This window comes from Opisthocomus hoazin, chromosome 18 (genome assembly GCF_030867145.1).
Source record: "Opisthocomus hoazin isolate bOpiHoa1 chromosome 18, bOpiHoa1.hap1, whole genome shotgun sequence".
Taxonomy (NCBI): Eukaryota; Metazoa; Chordata; class Aves; order Opisthocomiformes; family Opisthocomidae; genus Opisthocomus; species Opisthocomus hoazin.
In genome coordinates this window covers 10,286,429-10,302,108 of record NC_134431.1, presented here as the reverse complement: position 1 = coordinate 10,302,108, position 15,680 = coordinate 10,286,429, and the positions used below count along the sequence as shown (strand labels likewise).

The window sequence follows — 15,680 nt, the reverse complement described above, 5'->3', positions numbered from 1 at the left end:
TCTGCAAATATACACAACTGTCCTGAGAATGTGCTCTTCCCTTTGGTGAGGGGCTGCCGGGGTGGGGACAAGGGCCCGCTTCGACCCCTACACAAAGCGATGCTTGGCCTCCCGGAGCTCAGCTGCTCCCGGCTCAGCAAGCAGGGCTGGGAAGGCAACAGGGGCCCCGCCGGGCTCATCACCCCTCTCTGCCCATCGTTTTTCTCCTGGCACTGGTCCCCGCCGCTGTTTTCGCGGGTGATGCCACCGGGAGCCGGAGGCTGGTGGAACAGCCCCGTCCTCCCGAGGAGGGATGCTGCGGCTCTCCCCTCGGGGCTCGATCTGTGCTAGGCCCCTCCCCGGCTGCAAAGCAGCCCCGGGGCCCGGCCAGGAAAGCGTTAACCTTCCCTGCAATGCTGCGTCCCAGCTCACGGTGGAGCTGCCTTCCTCTCTTCCACCCCCAACTTCCAATTCACTCCAAACAACTCTGGGACAGAATTGCAAGGAAAAGCCGGAGGTTTCAGACTAGACTTGTTGATCTGCGTTCCCAGGCAGCAGAAGGAAGCACCGGCGCTTTCCTTTGTGTCTGCACGGAGAGGGGGGTGGGGGGAGGCGGAGGCAGATGCGGCTTCGGCGTTGACTGTGGGCAGGAGCGAGGAGCCGCAGCTGAGGGAAGGCCTTGGAAGGCTTCCTGTCGAGGGATTCGTTTTACCTCGCTTCCCTTCCCCTCCCCCGGGCTCCGCGGACAGCCGGGAGCGCGGCCGCCATCCCTCCGCCCTGAGGCTGCCCGCGGGGGGAAGCGAGCGGGGCCGCCCCTGCTGCCCCGCCGCAGGATGTAGCCGCCCTCGGCCCCGCACAGCCCCGCACCGCCTCCCTGGGAGCCCGCAGGAGGAGGTAGGTGCGGGCCGGGCTCCGGCCGAGGGAGGGGAGCCTTTCCCCGTCTGCGGCGGCGGCCGGGGGGGTAGCGGTGGTATTGCGGTTGTGGGGCTGGGGGGACCCGGATCGGCGGGGAGAGGGGCCGAGCCCCCGGAGCTGTGTCGGCTGTGCGTGGAGGAGCCGTTTCTTTCTGCGCCGGGGTTTCTATCCGTGCCATCTTGTCTAAGCAACAGTGCTTAGGGCTGTGATGATCCACCCGGCTTTGCAAGGGAGACTCGGGATATTTTTGCTTATTCGGATTTTTGTTGATTTCCATGTTATGCGGAGGTCGGCGTGGGGTGTGCGTGGGGCGTCCCCGGGCAGCCCGGAGAGGTAGAGCGCGTCGTTAGAGCGGCTGGAAATAGCCTCCTTCTGCCTTCTCCAGCTCTTTCCTCGGCGAAATCTGCAAAGCTGGAGTTACAAAAAGCCTCCGCGTCTCGCTGCAGCCTACGGGCCGAGCAGGGCAGGGGGCACCGCGGCGGCACCCGGGGTCCGGCTCCCGCGGTCCAGCAGGGCCTCTCTGCGGGGCCGGGTGCTCGGGGCGGGGCCGGCGGGCTCCGGGATGGGGCACCCGTGGCTAGCGGCCCGGCGCGTTGCTGAGCGGTGCTCGGGAAGCCCTGCGCCCTCCCCTCTCGGTCAGCAGTTCCCAGCGGCTCCCGGGGCCCTGCCCAGCCTCCTCAGCCCTCGGTGTGCAGACGACCCTCCCGTGGGCAGAGACGGGGGGGGCCGGGGGGGCCGGACGCGACACCCAGCCGCCGCCCGGGGGAGCTCGGCGGCAGCGCCCGGGCCGACACGTGGGAGCGGGCGCCTTCAGCACCGCGGACAGCGGCCGGCCGGGGCGCGGAGCGCGGTTCAGCACCGCCGGGGCGGACAGCGCCGCCGCCCCCTCAGCAGATTAGCGGGGCCCGGCGCTCCCCCGCGCGCGGATCAGGTCATCGGGCGGGGACCCATGGTCGGCCTCTCTTGCAGCTCCGGGGCATGGAGGGGAAGGAGAGGTGAGGAGAGCCGGCCCCCGCGCGCCCTGCCCCACGCCGCACCTTGGAGTGTCTGCCCTGAGGGGGACCAGCGATGCCTCTGGGGATGAACAAGCATGGATCTCGCTCTACTACCTCTTTGCCTCCGGACCCCACGGAGATCGTCAGGAGCAAGGCCTGCTCCCGAAGGGTCAAGCTCAACGTGGGGGGGCTGGCCCACGAGGTTCTCTGGCGGACCTTGGACAGGTTGCCGCGGACCAGGCTGGGTAAGCTCAGAGACTGCAACACACACGACTCCCTCATGGAGATCTGTGATGACTACAACCTGGAGGAGAACGAGTACTTCTTTGACAGGCATCCTGGGGCATTCACCTCAATCTTGAACTTCTACCGCACTGGCAAGCTGCATATGATGGAGGAGATGTGCGCCTTGTCCTTCAGCCAGGAGCTGGACTACTGGGGGGTGGATGAGATCTATCTGGAGTCCTGCTGCCAGGCCCGCTACCACCAGAAGAAGGAGCAGATGAATGAGGAGCTGAAGAGAGAAGCTGAGACACTGAGGGAAAGGGAAGGGGAGGAATTTGATAACACTTGCTGTGCTGACAAAAGGAAAAAGCTCTGGGACCTCCTGGAAAAGCCCAACTCCTCCGTAGCGGCCAAGGTAAGATCTCCATACTTCTTGTCAAGTCTTGTCTGTATTGGTTTATGACTGTGGTGATACTTACATGAGGTATTGCCCTGCTACACTTGCTTTAGCATCTGGGCGCTTGTGGCTGGATGGATGAGGGGAGAAAGGTCTATTGGATGCGAACAAGGTTTAAGGTATCTTTTTTTGGGTAGTTTGGAAGAGATCTGGTTTGAGCTTCCCTGGAGCAGCCTAGGCTGCTCAGTGTGGGAGCAGCTCCGCTGACCCCTGGGTCAGCGTGTGCTGGTTGTGGTGGCTGAAGGTTAGTAGGCTTGTTATCCAGTGGCCTGTCTTGGTGCATTTTGTAATAGAGATTTCTCTGGGTATAAAACAAGTGTGTCTCCTGCTGCTTAACCAAACTGGCCTTGAAGAAAAGGAAATCTACTTGAACTCTTAAAGCCAGGTCCAGTCAGGAAATAATGCCTTCCTTTCTAGGGCTTAATTTAAAATTTTGTGGTGGAGTACATCTCCTAGTTTTTGTATCATGCACTCCTAGGCTGTGGGTCTGCTGAAGTTAGCATTTGAATTTCATCCCCTACACAATTCCAGCCTATTTTAAGTCTCCCTGTGCATTACTGCTGCAGCTCTGTTTCTGTCAATAGTTGAAGTGCTGCTTACTCTGAAGTTGATGCCTATGCAGCAGTTCAGCTTGAAGGTGTTTGGAAGAAAAGATCCATGTTAGGAGAAACCAATGTCAGAGGTGGCTCTGATAATTTATCTGTCTCATATTAGTCACATATTCTTTAGTGAGGAAAATCTCTGTGAACACAATGATTCAGTAACCATGGGGACAAAAGTGAAGGGGGAGAGGTTGAAAATTGTGGGATGAATAACTGAAAAGCATGAGCGACAGAGCAGTAGGGACCAAAACTTTAATTTTCTATGTACTGGCATCCTCGCAGTATGGCAAAGAAGTAGAAAGAGGGCCCAGCTACTTCTTTAATGTCACCTCCCTGTGGTGCATATGTTTGCAAATGCAAGCCTTAGCTCTATCCCATAGGAAGTCTGGCTTTGGGCTACTTATGAAAACAGACTACTTCTTTCCCTCACTTTCTCTTACTGAAATATTGCACATCATGAACCAAGAGCATGTATGAAAGTTTGGGGAAGGGATTTTATGAAGTGTGGAGCTAAATGGCTCATTCTGGCAGAGGAAGGGAGAGGCACGGTTGGCTGCTGAACCAATTATCACTTTTTTAATGACAAACGGAGCCCCAGAATGTCTTTTTCTCTCCAATGCCACAGATGACACTGTGCTGAATGCCTTAATCATTTATAAGGCTCCTTTGGCACAATCCTGGAATCCTGAAACACAGGCCCTGGGCTTTGCTGTCTGTGCCACTGACTCAAAATCCATTAGAGACTGTTGATGTTCATGATTTATGAGCAGGGGTCATTCTTGCCAAATAAGTGTCTTTTGTGATTTATAAATGAAATACACTCTAGCTTCATTTTCTGAGAAAATTCTCGGAGTAAGTGCATTTGGCATTGCAGACTGGATTAATTGAGAGTGACTAGTAATGCATTATTATCCTTACCATTTAAAGGTACCATTCTTTGACTTTATTACTGTAGTGAAAATGGTGCTGTATGTTCTCAGACCTCAAATATTCCAGCAGTTCCCAAATGCAGGTTTCTACTGATTTCAAGTGTAGCAAGGAAAATGGGCATGATGAACAATTAGCTTACCAGGCAGGGACAGAAGAGCTGCTAAGCATATTATCTATCTGATTTTCTCCCTGCTAGTAGCTAGCTTTTCTCTCATGCCAGAGTATGCCCTTTGCTTTGATCACTTTCATGAGAATTCATTCCACATACTGAATAGGCTGGACCCGGCCTTCAACTTCTGATGGAAAGACATGGGGAGAAGGACTTGGCAGCCTGACCCATTATCTGCCCTAACCAGCTGTGCTCAGGCTCTGTTTCAGGCTGCATTTTCTAAATCTGAGCCTCTGCCTGATAGCTCCTGGCCAGCTTTCTTTAGCTGTCTGCTCAGCGGAGCGTTCTCGCTGAGGCCACGGGCCTCCAGGAACTCCTGTCACCTTTCCTAAAGCCAGACTCCCTCTGCTTTGCCTGGTCTGGGAGCTCAAACTGTTCCTATAGAAAGGGAACAAAGCAGCCTGTTTTGAGGTTTAATGACTGTCACTGAAGGACCTAAAATCACTGTTGGGAAAATCTGTACCACTCTCGCTTTTTCTTTTTCTTCAGACTTGTGCCACTCAATGCAAAGGCTGTTCCATTTAAATGTAAGAAACACAGGCTCTTCTCATATTCTCTTTAAAAAGTCTAGAAGATGGATACAAATGCAGGTTCTCCCCTAAAACCGACACAATCCCTCTGTAAGCCGTGCCTCGTCACCTAACTCCCGCTCCAGCAAGGTGGTCTTTCTTGCTGGCTGTCAGCATTGCTTGTATTCCAACACTTTCTGCACAACAGCTAACCTGACTCCTCCGTAACAGCTTACTGTGGAACTTCTCATGGTTATACTAGGACTGGCTAAATACTGAGAGAGTGAGTTGGTTTTTATTTGTTTGGGGTTTTTTGGTTGCTTGTTGTTTTGTTTTGAAAAAAAAAAAGGGATTGAATGTGATGCGCCTCAGGGTGGAAAACAGCATTCAAACAAGAGAAGAAAAATCCCACAGACCTTAATTTTGTTGCTTTTTTATCCACTGGAGATTTACCCCTATCTTTTGACTAATCTGTCTGTCTTTTAAACTAGCCACCTCACGGTAAGCAGTGTCTTGTGTGCAATGCTTCACTCTGTACGTGACTGGAAAGAATGCTCTGTTAGATTTTTATAATATCCACTCTTTGAGAGCCTCTGGATTTCTGTGCTGAGGCATCAGACAGCTGTTGAAGCCCCAGGCTCGCTGCCTTGTTACCCCCAGCTCTGGCAGACAGGCGTTTATTCTTTTCCCATAACGCTGCAGTCCCTCGTAGCTGTAACTGAAGCTGCACCAGCATTGTGCGAGGTGCTCTGGGGCAGAACTCCAGCCTTTCCCCAGGGTCAGACCATGCAATCAGCACCCGAAACGTTTCACCCACCAGTCCATTTAACTTCAAGGCACTTGGTGCACTGTACTCCCCTGTGCTCACTTTGCCCAGTGGGAAAACTCCTACGTGCAAAATTGAGCACTGAGGGACTCTCCCTCCACCAAATGAAAAAATATTTAACAGGCAGTTATTTAGTAAAACTCTTCATTTTTATCTCTCTAGCCTTACAAGATATTTTAAAGGATCAGTTTCTCCTGCTTCCTGTGACTATCTGCCTGTATAACCCTGAGAAATACTCACTGCAGTCTCTGTGGATGCTGCCTCTTCCTGTGATCACAGTTTTTGCATGTTCCTGCTTATTTTTATTATTCTCCCAGTCTCCCTTAATAGTTTGGTAGTTGATTTGTTTCTTTTTTTAATAGCGTTCTTCCTGTATTTTGATGTACTCCCAGCATCCGTTTTTAACCATAGAGGACTCTCTGGTGCTCGCTTCTGTCTGAATTTACCCTAGAAGAAGATGAGGTGCAGATGTTTTCTGGAGTAGCTATTACCTCTCCTCAGGGAAAAAAAAGCATCCTTCCAGAAGCCAAGCAGAGCTCCTGCTTTTTCTTGAGACTTAGTGTCCATGTCAGGGCAGTAGTGGCTAGCAGTTCTCTAGCACTCTGGTGTGGGCTTTTAAGCTTAATTACCCTTTCCCTCACCAAGGCTAAGCCTGGGCAGCTGGTTTGTCACCCACAACCCAGCTAGCAGCCCTAGGTTTTCAAAGCAGAAGTCCCTCTTGTTGTGTGTGTGGTTTTTTGGTGTTTGTTTTTTTTTTTTACTGACCAAGCTAGATAGGATTTGTGGGTGTCTCGGCTGCCTGGTGACACATTTGTGCCCCTTGGCAGAACCAGCCTAGCTGTAATTCCAACTAGACTGCATGGCATCCTGAAAAACCACAGACTGCAGTTGTTCCATGCATTCTAGTATAAACAAATAACAAATTAGACCAACTCAACATATTAATTAACCTCTATGGTCTTGGAAATCCTCTGATCACCTGGACCTTTCCAGCAACTCTGCAAGAACATTGCCTTCTTTGCCTCTTAGGAAGAACAGAAATAATTTTTTAGTCCTTACAAATCATTTCCCCAATCAATATCTGAGCAATTAGTGTTTCATGGGGTGGGGGAGATTCTGTTCATCTTACAGACTCCTCTGTGTATGCAGGTTTCATCTATTTTTCTCTGGCTGTCCTGAAGGCTGAGAAAAACACGATGACATCACCCACTTTGCGAAAAGCTTCTCTGCATATCTGCATGTCAAGTAGGATGTGCACTTCCTCTCCTCCTCAATGCCTCCACTTCCCACTTGTCCCTGTCCTGTTGGGAGCTCAGCTGCAGCAATCCCTCTGTTCTGACAGGCTATTTCTTATCCTTTCCCCTGTTCCTACTGTGGTTTTGCCAATGCAATAATATCACTTTTATCCTTGAAAACATGCAACTCCAATTCAGTAATCTTATTATGCATGCCTCTCCATTTGTTGAACAGCTTTTCTCGAGCTGCCCACTGCTCTCTACTGCTAATCTTTGGATGCATTGCTTAGGGATTGGGAAGGTTGCTCTGTAAGCTCTTTTCTTATTATTGTTGACAGTAGTGACAAAATAAGAATGATAAAGCCTCTTGGAGATGCATTCACTACATGTAGAGTGTTCTTCCCCCACATGGGCTTTCTATTCCTGGCCCTCCCTTATGGCATGCGGTTTTCATTCATCTCTAAACCTGCCTGAATTTAGCATGCAGCAGAGGAAACCCCTCTCCCTAATTGCAGGGGTCACATCTTAGCCATGTCTTGTCTGTCTCTGAGGCTCCCATCACAGGGCAGACATTGACTTCATCTGTTCAAGTCAGATTGCCCATATTTTGTTTGCATCTGTGACTTGTTTTTCTGATGCAGCTACTGCCTTGGCTCTTCTGCTATATGTAGGAGACTTATTACCTTCATCTGAATTAAATCCCTGTCTTCAGAGATTCTCAAAAGCAGAGCCTCATTCCAAACCCTTTCCCCTGGGTTCAGGAATTTGCCAGTTTGGTCAAATGTTTATTGCTGGATTTCTAGTACAGCACTGTCCTGTGGACACACAAACTATTGCTGTTCTGTATCAATTTCTCTTCATACTGCAGCTTCTTTCTGCGTGTTTATCCTTCCAGTGAACTTCTTATATCTTTTTGTCTGGGGACCCCTAATTCCTATGTTCGATTCCCTGTAATATGTTCTCTGCTTCTGTCGTACCAATGACCTCCCCATAACATGTGGGCAGCTGTGCTGCCAGTTCCCAGAACTCCTCTGCATTACAGCCTCCCTAAACTCCCACTCTGGGGCAAAACCCAGTGACATTGCCAACCTGGTGGTTGTGTCCTGTGATTCTTTCCTGGCTCTAAAGAACCTTGTCAGAAGTCCCTGTACCGTAGGAGACACCCTAGTCATGACATCAGCTTGTTAGTCTCCCACATCCCTAATGCAGCATCTCATGTCACATCTGCCAGTGACAAGCTGGTTCTAAGCTCTCCTAGTGGGATCCTCACCCTTCAAAGGTGATCCTTTCTCCAGACTTGTTACTGAAGCCCTGAGCAGCACTTGGATCCAGGCAGGCAGCTTCAATTTATCTGTAACTTTCTGCTAGGAGAGCCTGGAGCAAGTTTGTGGTTCTCCATGAACCTAAGCATCCACATCTGTGTGAGACTACCTGCCTAGAGAGGGAAGTGACAAGTTTATGTGCTCGGGCTCAATTCCTTGAGGGGACATGTGCTATAGAAGTATAGTCGATGCTATTTTTAATACACTGGCTCTCATTTTTACCTTTAAAAAAATCTCAGAGAAATTCATTCCCCTCGCTGCTCAGTGTTCTCCCATCCTGCTCAGCCTGTGAGGAGACAGTTTAAGGTGCCAACATCACCAGTCAAAAAAAGTAGGAAATCTTGCAAGCGTGGAAAATCCCTGTTTTGTTCAGTTGTAACTGCAGAGATTTAGTAATAATGGGATTCCGCAGAAAAGTGCTAGGCCTGACCCACCCAGGAAATGCTGCTGTGTAATGTGCACGAAGTCCGGGTGCAGCTTTGGCTGGTACTGGTGCAAAGCACTGGTACACAGCCGAGTCAAGCCCAACGGGTGTGCACCAACTGCAGCAGTGTTCAGAGCTAGCTATGCAGAGGCACTCCAGATCTGTGTGGAAAAAGCCATTCTTTTTATTTGTTAAAACACCTCATTTTTAACCCTTCTTATGCAGTGGGATAAATATCCTTGCCATCACGTTCCTACTTTTGCCTGTTCCTGTTGGTGCTGAAGATGATGTTTTCCTTCTGATTTCTCTCTGTGTGAATGCCTCCATGGAGAGGAATAGTCCAATGCTACTTTTACAACGTAAGCATTGTTATTTGTCATTGCTGATGGCAAAATATTTATGTCAAAGAAAGTTCACAGCTGATCAGTTCTTATAATAAACACCATCAATGTGATTTACTCCATGGAGATATCTGGCAGCAGGAGAAGAGGCAGAATATGTCTGGTGAACGTGAGCAAGACATTTGTGTATAGCTTGAGAGAAGGCTTATGTTAAAGTTATATATTCTCACTGCTTCTACTACGTTAAGACAAACAAGGATCAGAGCCTTACGGTTATGAGAGTTGCCCAGTTTGTTTGCTAGATGTAGAGGCTCAGCTCCATCATGGGCTGGGTTGGCTTCCCACATGTTGCACTAGGACTAGGAACACTGGCACTGTGGTATGGTGATAGCCAAGCTCAGGTTTGGAGGTTGCTGTGCTTAGGGGGTAAAACTGCTTCAAGGGATGAGTGGGTAAATTGGCTCTGTGCTGCTTAGTGCCATGGACCTGTGAGCTGGCAACAGCTTGGGGACATCTGCCCCACACCCTGTCACTTACCTGTCGTGCCTGAGCTGCTTTAGCTTTGCCACTCTATCATTAAAATGACCTTGCCTAAGGTTTAGTCCCTAGGGCAACAGCCTCACATTCACCTCCTGGTGTTCTCAGTTACTCAGTGCAGCAAAAGTAAACCTTGTAGTAAGCTTACCTGCGGAGCTTGGTCTCTGGTGTCTCTCCACTGTCCTAGCTTTTCTTGGCCTCTCCTGTCTCCTTTACTAACTGGCACTAGTTGAACATGTTTACCGGTAGGACTCAGTGAAGTCTCATTCTGATTTTTAGTGAAAAAAATTCTACTCTTTGTTCTAGAGCAAGCCTGGAGGAAAGCTGAGCATACCTAGGCAAGCACCATGCCTTTATACCTGCTGTAGCCCCTCCCAAAATGCTAGCATTGAAATATCCCATGCATATTTACTTTCTAGGTCTCCCAATAACACCAGAAGCCCCAGCCCTGCTTCTGTGGAGGGCAAAACTCCCATGGAATGTAATGGGAACAGATGAGTATTATAATGTCTGTACTCATCAAGCAAAGCTCTCAAAGTGCTTTGAGAAGATGGATTAGTGAAGGCCAGGACAAACCTGTGACACATGTATTATCCCCATCTTAAAGTGAAGAGGTGGTCATTGCCCAAGGTCAGCAAGGAAGGCCAGGATAGAACTGGGGGTGGGGGAAGGACATCCTGGCTTCTCCCTGTCGCATGTCACCAGTACATTTTTATGCTATGGGTGAGCTTCCAGTAGCAGCTGCCTGCTGCCCATGGTGAAAGATTACAGAAACAAATGTGCTTGATGGCCCTCTGACGCTTTATCCAAGGGCATGGAGTAAGAAATCAGACCTCTCCTTGTTTCAGCACAGGTATTGCTACTTAAATGGCCCTAGCCTGCACGAGAATATCCTGGAAAACTTTGTCATGTTGAAGGAATGAGTGGTAACAGAAAAATGGCAAGTTTTCCTCTGGTAGATCTAAAAGCAGAAGTCTGTACTGGGGCATTTTCAGTTAGCTCTGGTGTAGTTTGGACTGTAGGGAGGGAATGCTGTTAAACTGTTTTGGATAGCAAGAGAGAATCTATGCTAGACTGCGTATATAAAAAGCTGTATTGTGAAAAGATAAAATAAATCATAATGCATATCCAATACATTATATATCAATACGTATGCACATATACTATATTAAAGTGCCCATCCATATGGGAATTCATTTGTATTAAAATTCACCTGTATAAGGAAGGTATTTATTTTCAGTTAACTAAACCTAACAACCAGCCTGACTTTGAGCACAGCAAACATAATTAGTGACTTACACTACTCCTGTTGAGTAATGTTTCTCCTCAGACAAAGCAATTGTTGCCTTTGATAGTAATAGTATCTGTATGAATGTGAGGGTCAGAGTATGGGCTTTTTGGTAGTTTGGGAGCTCTGTTCAGCCTGGCCTTGAAGATGTATCAACACTTTTAGGAGTGTTCCTCCTTCCCCCATTCACAAGTCTCTCCCAGACCTGTCATGATTCCTGTGAGTGTTTTTGCTGAAGTTTGCAGCTGTTCTGGTCCAACGCTGTGGACCATTGGTCCAATGGCTGTGGATGTTCTGTGACTTGTCTCCTGAGGTGCTGGCACTGCAGCGTGGGGAAGGCAGCCTTAACTCGTCACTCTGCTTCTTGGTTGTGTGTTCGAAACCTGGGTTTGGGCAAAAGAGATCAACAGCAGAGTGAAAACCGAAGTACTTGTTGGTACCTGAATCTCGTATTGACAACATCTGTCAGGTATCCATCTAATCTAATAAAAAAATCTTATGTCACTAACAAAAGCTTAGTGAACACTCAAAATAAATGGAAGGAACAATTTACTTTAAAGTTCTTTGGTTTTTGTTTTTTTCTGCAGTAGATAATCGGTTCCAGTTATTTTGAGTTGCACTTACTCCAAACATCATGGAATAGGATTCACGTAGAGTCTCTAGCCAAAAGCACAGATTAGTTTTGGTTTATTTTATTTAAGTCCATTTGCTCTTGCTCATTTTTGAACAAAATGGAGCTGTAAATCTCATTTGCAGTACATAAACAGCATAAACACCAGAAATGCCCTCTCATTGCTACTGATGGACAGAATGTTTCTAAAACACAATTATACTTATCAAATTTTATTTTAGACTTAAGATTCCTTGTGGGTATCTCTTAAAATAGTATTCATTTTGCTTAAAGAGTAAATGGAAGATGTGGGCAAAGAGGTCTGTCTCCCTACTTAAAATCTTTTGAAGGGGGCAGGAACTCTAGTAAGCATGCTTTCCATGACACAACACATCTCTTCCACTTGCCAGGTATGCTTTGCTTGGCTGGTTTCAGTGGTATCTGATAGTAATGTAAACTGGGAATGGAAACAATGTTGTGGCACAAAGCACCAGGAGCAGCTCCTTGGTTCCCCAAGGACCCTTTTATGACTACACCCAGTCTTTTCTTACCCTTTTCTGCAGCGATTCAACATCTGCTGGTCCCTAGAGTTGCCTCCCCCAGCATCTGAGTGCGTCATAGTGTGTTTGTCCTCCCAGTTGTCTTGTGAAGGAGAGCAGTGCAATTATGGTTTACTTGGAGAGGGTACGGAGGGAGTAACTGGTGTTTCAGGGTCTGTGATGGAGCAAGGAATGGAGTCATAATACACCCCTAATCCCTGGACCAATTTTTTCTCTAGTGTGGTTGGATTCTAGCCATAAGTGTTCAAGAGGTAGCAGCAATACAGAAGAGTTTAACTCTTTCATGAAACTGCCTAGGAATCCATCTTGGAAGGGGTTTCTTATGTCTGTGAATCTCATTTGTATCTGGCACATTATCAGCTCTGAAAAACTTTCACTATTAGCAATTATTATAACATCCTTGTACTGCCCATATCTGGCCATTCCCAAAAACTATGAGTTCCTCTAGTGTTTGGGTAGAAAAGGAGTGTTTGAGGCAATGATTGCTGTCTGCTATCAGAAGAACCCAGCTTCTGTGGTGGAATAGGGAGCTCTAGCTCCTTGTTTACTTATTTGTGAATTTTTGGTAAATCAGTCCTTCATAGCATGAAAGCTAACTCTTTTCTAAAAAAAACCCCTGTTGTTTCATCTCCTGTCAATGTGCCAGAAGTTTATTAATAAAACATAATTATTATACATTGCATTTCTTAGCTCCTTTCATCTGAGTATCTTAAAGTGCTTCACAAATATTTATTAAGTAATCCTCATGACTGCCTGGTGTAGTAGCTATTATTATCAATCTACACTTAAATATGACAATGCAGAAGAAATAGTAAATAAAATCTCACAGATACAGGCAAAAGCAAATCTAGTTCTGAAAAGTAAAGCAAGCTGGAGCAGGTATCATCAGTTTGTAGCCATATTTTGTGTAAGTGAGGCCACCAGTCTGCCTGTCAATGGGTCAGAGCTGTTGCATCTGAAGTTGACTGGTGTTGGACGCAGTCTGAAGACAGCAGTTAGGAGATTTTCTAGACCAACACAGTATTATCTCTGCTGGCAAGAGGAAAGTTGCGATTGGCAGCAGAACTTGTATCCCTGGTTGAAAGCAGCAGAGCTGGTGGCAGAGAGCTTTCTCTGAAGCAGCCTCAGTGATGGGATTTACTGATTCTTGATCCAAGAGAGCTTTCATTTGTTGTACTTTCCCTGAGAAGCAGCCCGTCAAGTGCATGTGGTGTCCCATGAAGGATCTCTTTAACCCTCAGCAGACCCAGCTGACCCCCAAGGCTGTCACTGTGATGGGGTCTCTTTCAGTACCCAAACCAGATGGGTGCAAGGCACTCAAAGCAGTCGGCCCAGTGCAGCTGGTCCCATCAAGGGGTCACTATGCAGAATATGAGTACCTTCACACTCAAGCTTTTCATCTCTGCTCCCCTGCTTTCTTCCTTTCCACACGGAGCCACTGCAGAGCTGCTCCCAGGCTGAGTCTGCTTTGGTGGGGGAAGGAGATTTTGTGGTGTCCCCACCCAGCATAGCGCTCTCCTTCCCATGCACAAAGCTTTGGGAAGCCCTTCACAGGGTGGACTGCAAAGCTCACCCTAGTTCTTTCCCATCAGCCCTTGGACAAAGAGTTGTGTGAGCATATGCATCGTATTATTTTGACTGGTGTCACTTAGGGCTGGGCTTGTTGTCAGAAAGAATAGCTTTTTTTAGGATAGAACAGAGATGAAAAATAAGCAAACACCAATGTTCTGGCAGCAAATGCCCGCTCATTTTACAGCTGTGCCTCATGCTTATTGACAGTGAGATGAATTCAACCTGGGTTAGTTAACACATGGTTATTCTTAGCCTCTAATCTTCCCCAGGTAAGAGTCTGATTGATCTCAGGAGGCTTTGAAGTATTTAGCTGAGAAAAGCCATGTCTTTTAAATGTGTTACCTGTTACTACAAGGAAGGCAGGCTCACTCAACAGTGGTTTTGGTTTTCAGTGTTAAGTATTTGCCAGTTTTTGCAATGTATTAAGATAGATTATGTCAGTGTTGGGAGGGACTACAAGGAGGTGCTGTGGACCCGGTTTCCCAGGAGTGCAGGAGACCCTCTGATACCACAAGAACTCTCAGATATATCAACCCCTAGTTCTGGAGGACATACCAAATGGCATGACTAACATTTACTTTTGGTTTATTTTCACAAAGTTGTGAGCTTGGTAGCTGACTTCAGATATATCGGGTACTGCTTATAGCTTTTTTTGATCCTTCAAGGTAAATATGAAATGAAAGAGGTGTAATATGTGAAGTCTGGTTAATTCCCAGTGATCTGGAGTCTATTAGCCCTGCCTTGAGTGAAGCAGATCTCATCAAAGAAAGCTTTTCAGGAAGAAGAACCTCACATGTCGTTCATGCTACCCAAGGTACTGACAGACCTCTGCTGTATCAAACATTCACTGTATCTCTTTTGACCCCTTCCTGACTCCAAGTTGCTGTATGTGGCTCAGCATGGCAGCACAGAGTGCTTCTGGGCTGTCCTTATAAGCAGATATTTCCACCAAACACAAGATGTGCTGTGTTCTAGATCACGACTGGTACCAGAATGAATTTTGCTAATTGTAGTGTTCATGCTCTCTCTGTCTGTGTTTACAAACAATGTTATTCTATAGGAGTACCTTCAGACTTCCTGCAATCCCAGGGAATGGTCTCATTTAACACCTGCAGCCTTGGCCAAAGCCAGCTTTAGCATATGCAATCTACCTACTGAAATATAGGACTTCTGTCGTGCTAGGCAAATACATCCGGTCCCCCTAGAATGATGTCTGGCCTCTTTCTTCTCTGCTGAATGCTGGGGCAGGTATAATTTTGTTATTCTTGCATGTTTATTAAGATTAAGAACAAATTTGCTAAAGTTTCTGGTTACGAATGAATGGCTATGAATGAAACCCACTTGACTTGGCCGCTGTTTTTAAAAATGCTCTTAAGAGCTTCTTATAAAGTGGCTCTGAAAAGCTTCTTAGTTTGCACTGTCTTCTGGAAAACTTGTTTCATGGTCCAGAGAACCTGGGCATGGCAATGTCGCTTCCAAGAGTTATAGATGTAATTTATTTAACTCATAAACTCTTTGTAGGAAGTTCCATCTTCTTGTTCTATGTTTATATAGCACTGAGTGAAACACTGTCCTGACTCAAAGCTCATGCATGCTACTCCAAAACAAGTCACAAATATGCTTTACAGAGTAAAAAAATGCTGCTGTGGAAAGGTACGGGTTTTAGTTTCCATAACTACTAATCACATAACCAAACTGGCTGGTCTCTCGAGGAGGAGTGATGGGAGGATGGTGTGCCTCTGTCTGCTCTTCAACTGTGCTGCTCACCTCACCACCACTTGCTCACTTAAACTGGGACGCCAGTTTCCAGTAGGGCTCTGAGCTGTGCAAAGCAGTGAGGGATTAAAGGACCTGTTTGGTTGTCTTCCTCTCACACAGAGGCAGTGATCTCCAACAGCAGAGCAGATATGGAGAGAAAGTTATTGCTTTGGCTGTCCCTGCTTAATTCACCTAAGCTGGTTGCGTCCCGGTTTTGTTGCTATGAACTAATCCTAAAGCAACTGGGAAGCGTTCCCCCAGGCACTCCGTGCCAGTTTCAGTACATGAGTTTGCTACTGATACTTTCCACGCAGATGTAATCTGCTGTCTTGATTTGAGCAGACTTCAGCAGGCATGTGTGTGCAAAGGAAGGATGAACAGCTAGGTTTTACACACAGTTGTGGTGATTTAGCATGCAAATCAGGT

General features: G+C 47.4%; 1 protein-coding gene across 1 annotated transcript in view; it reads left to right on the top strand.

Moving 5' to 3' along the window:
* Positions 1–481: 481 nt before the first annotated feature.
* KCNB1 (potassium voltage-gated channel subfamily B member 1) overlaps positions 482–15,680 on the top strand; it is a 136,487-nt gene continuing 121,288 nt past the window's right edge. The window contains exons 1-2 of the mRNA XM_075438569.1: positions 482–873; positions 1,864–2,529. Of these exons, the coding sequence (XP_075294684.1) occupies positions 1,963–2,529 (567 nt within the window). The 5' untranslated portion in view covers positions 482–873; positions 1,864–1,962. The remainder of the gene's footprint in view (positions 874–1,863; positions 2,530–15,680) is intronic.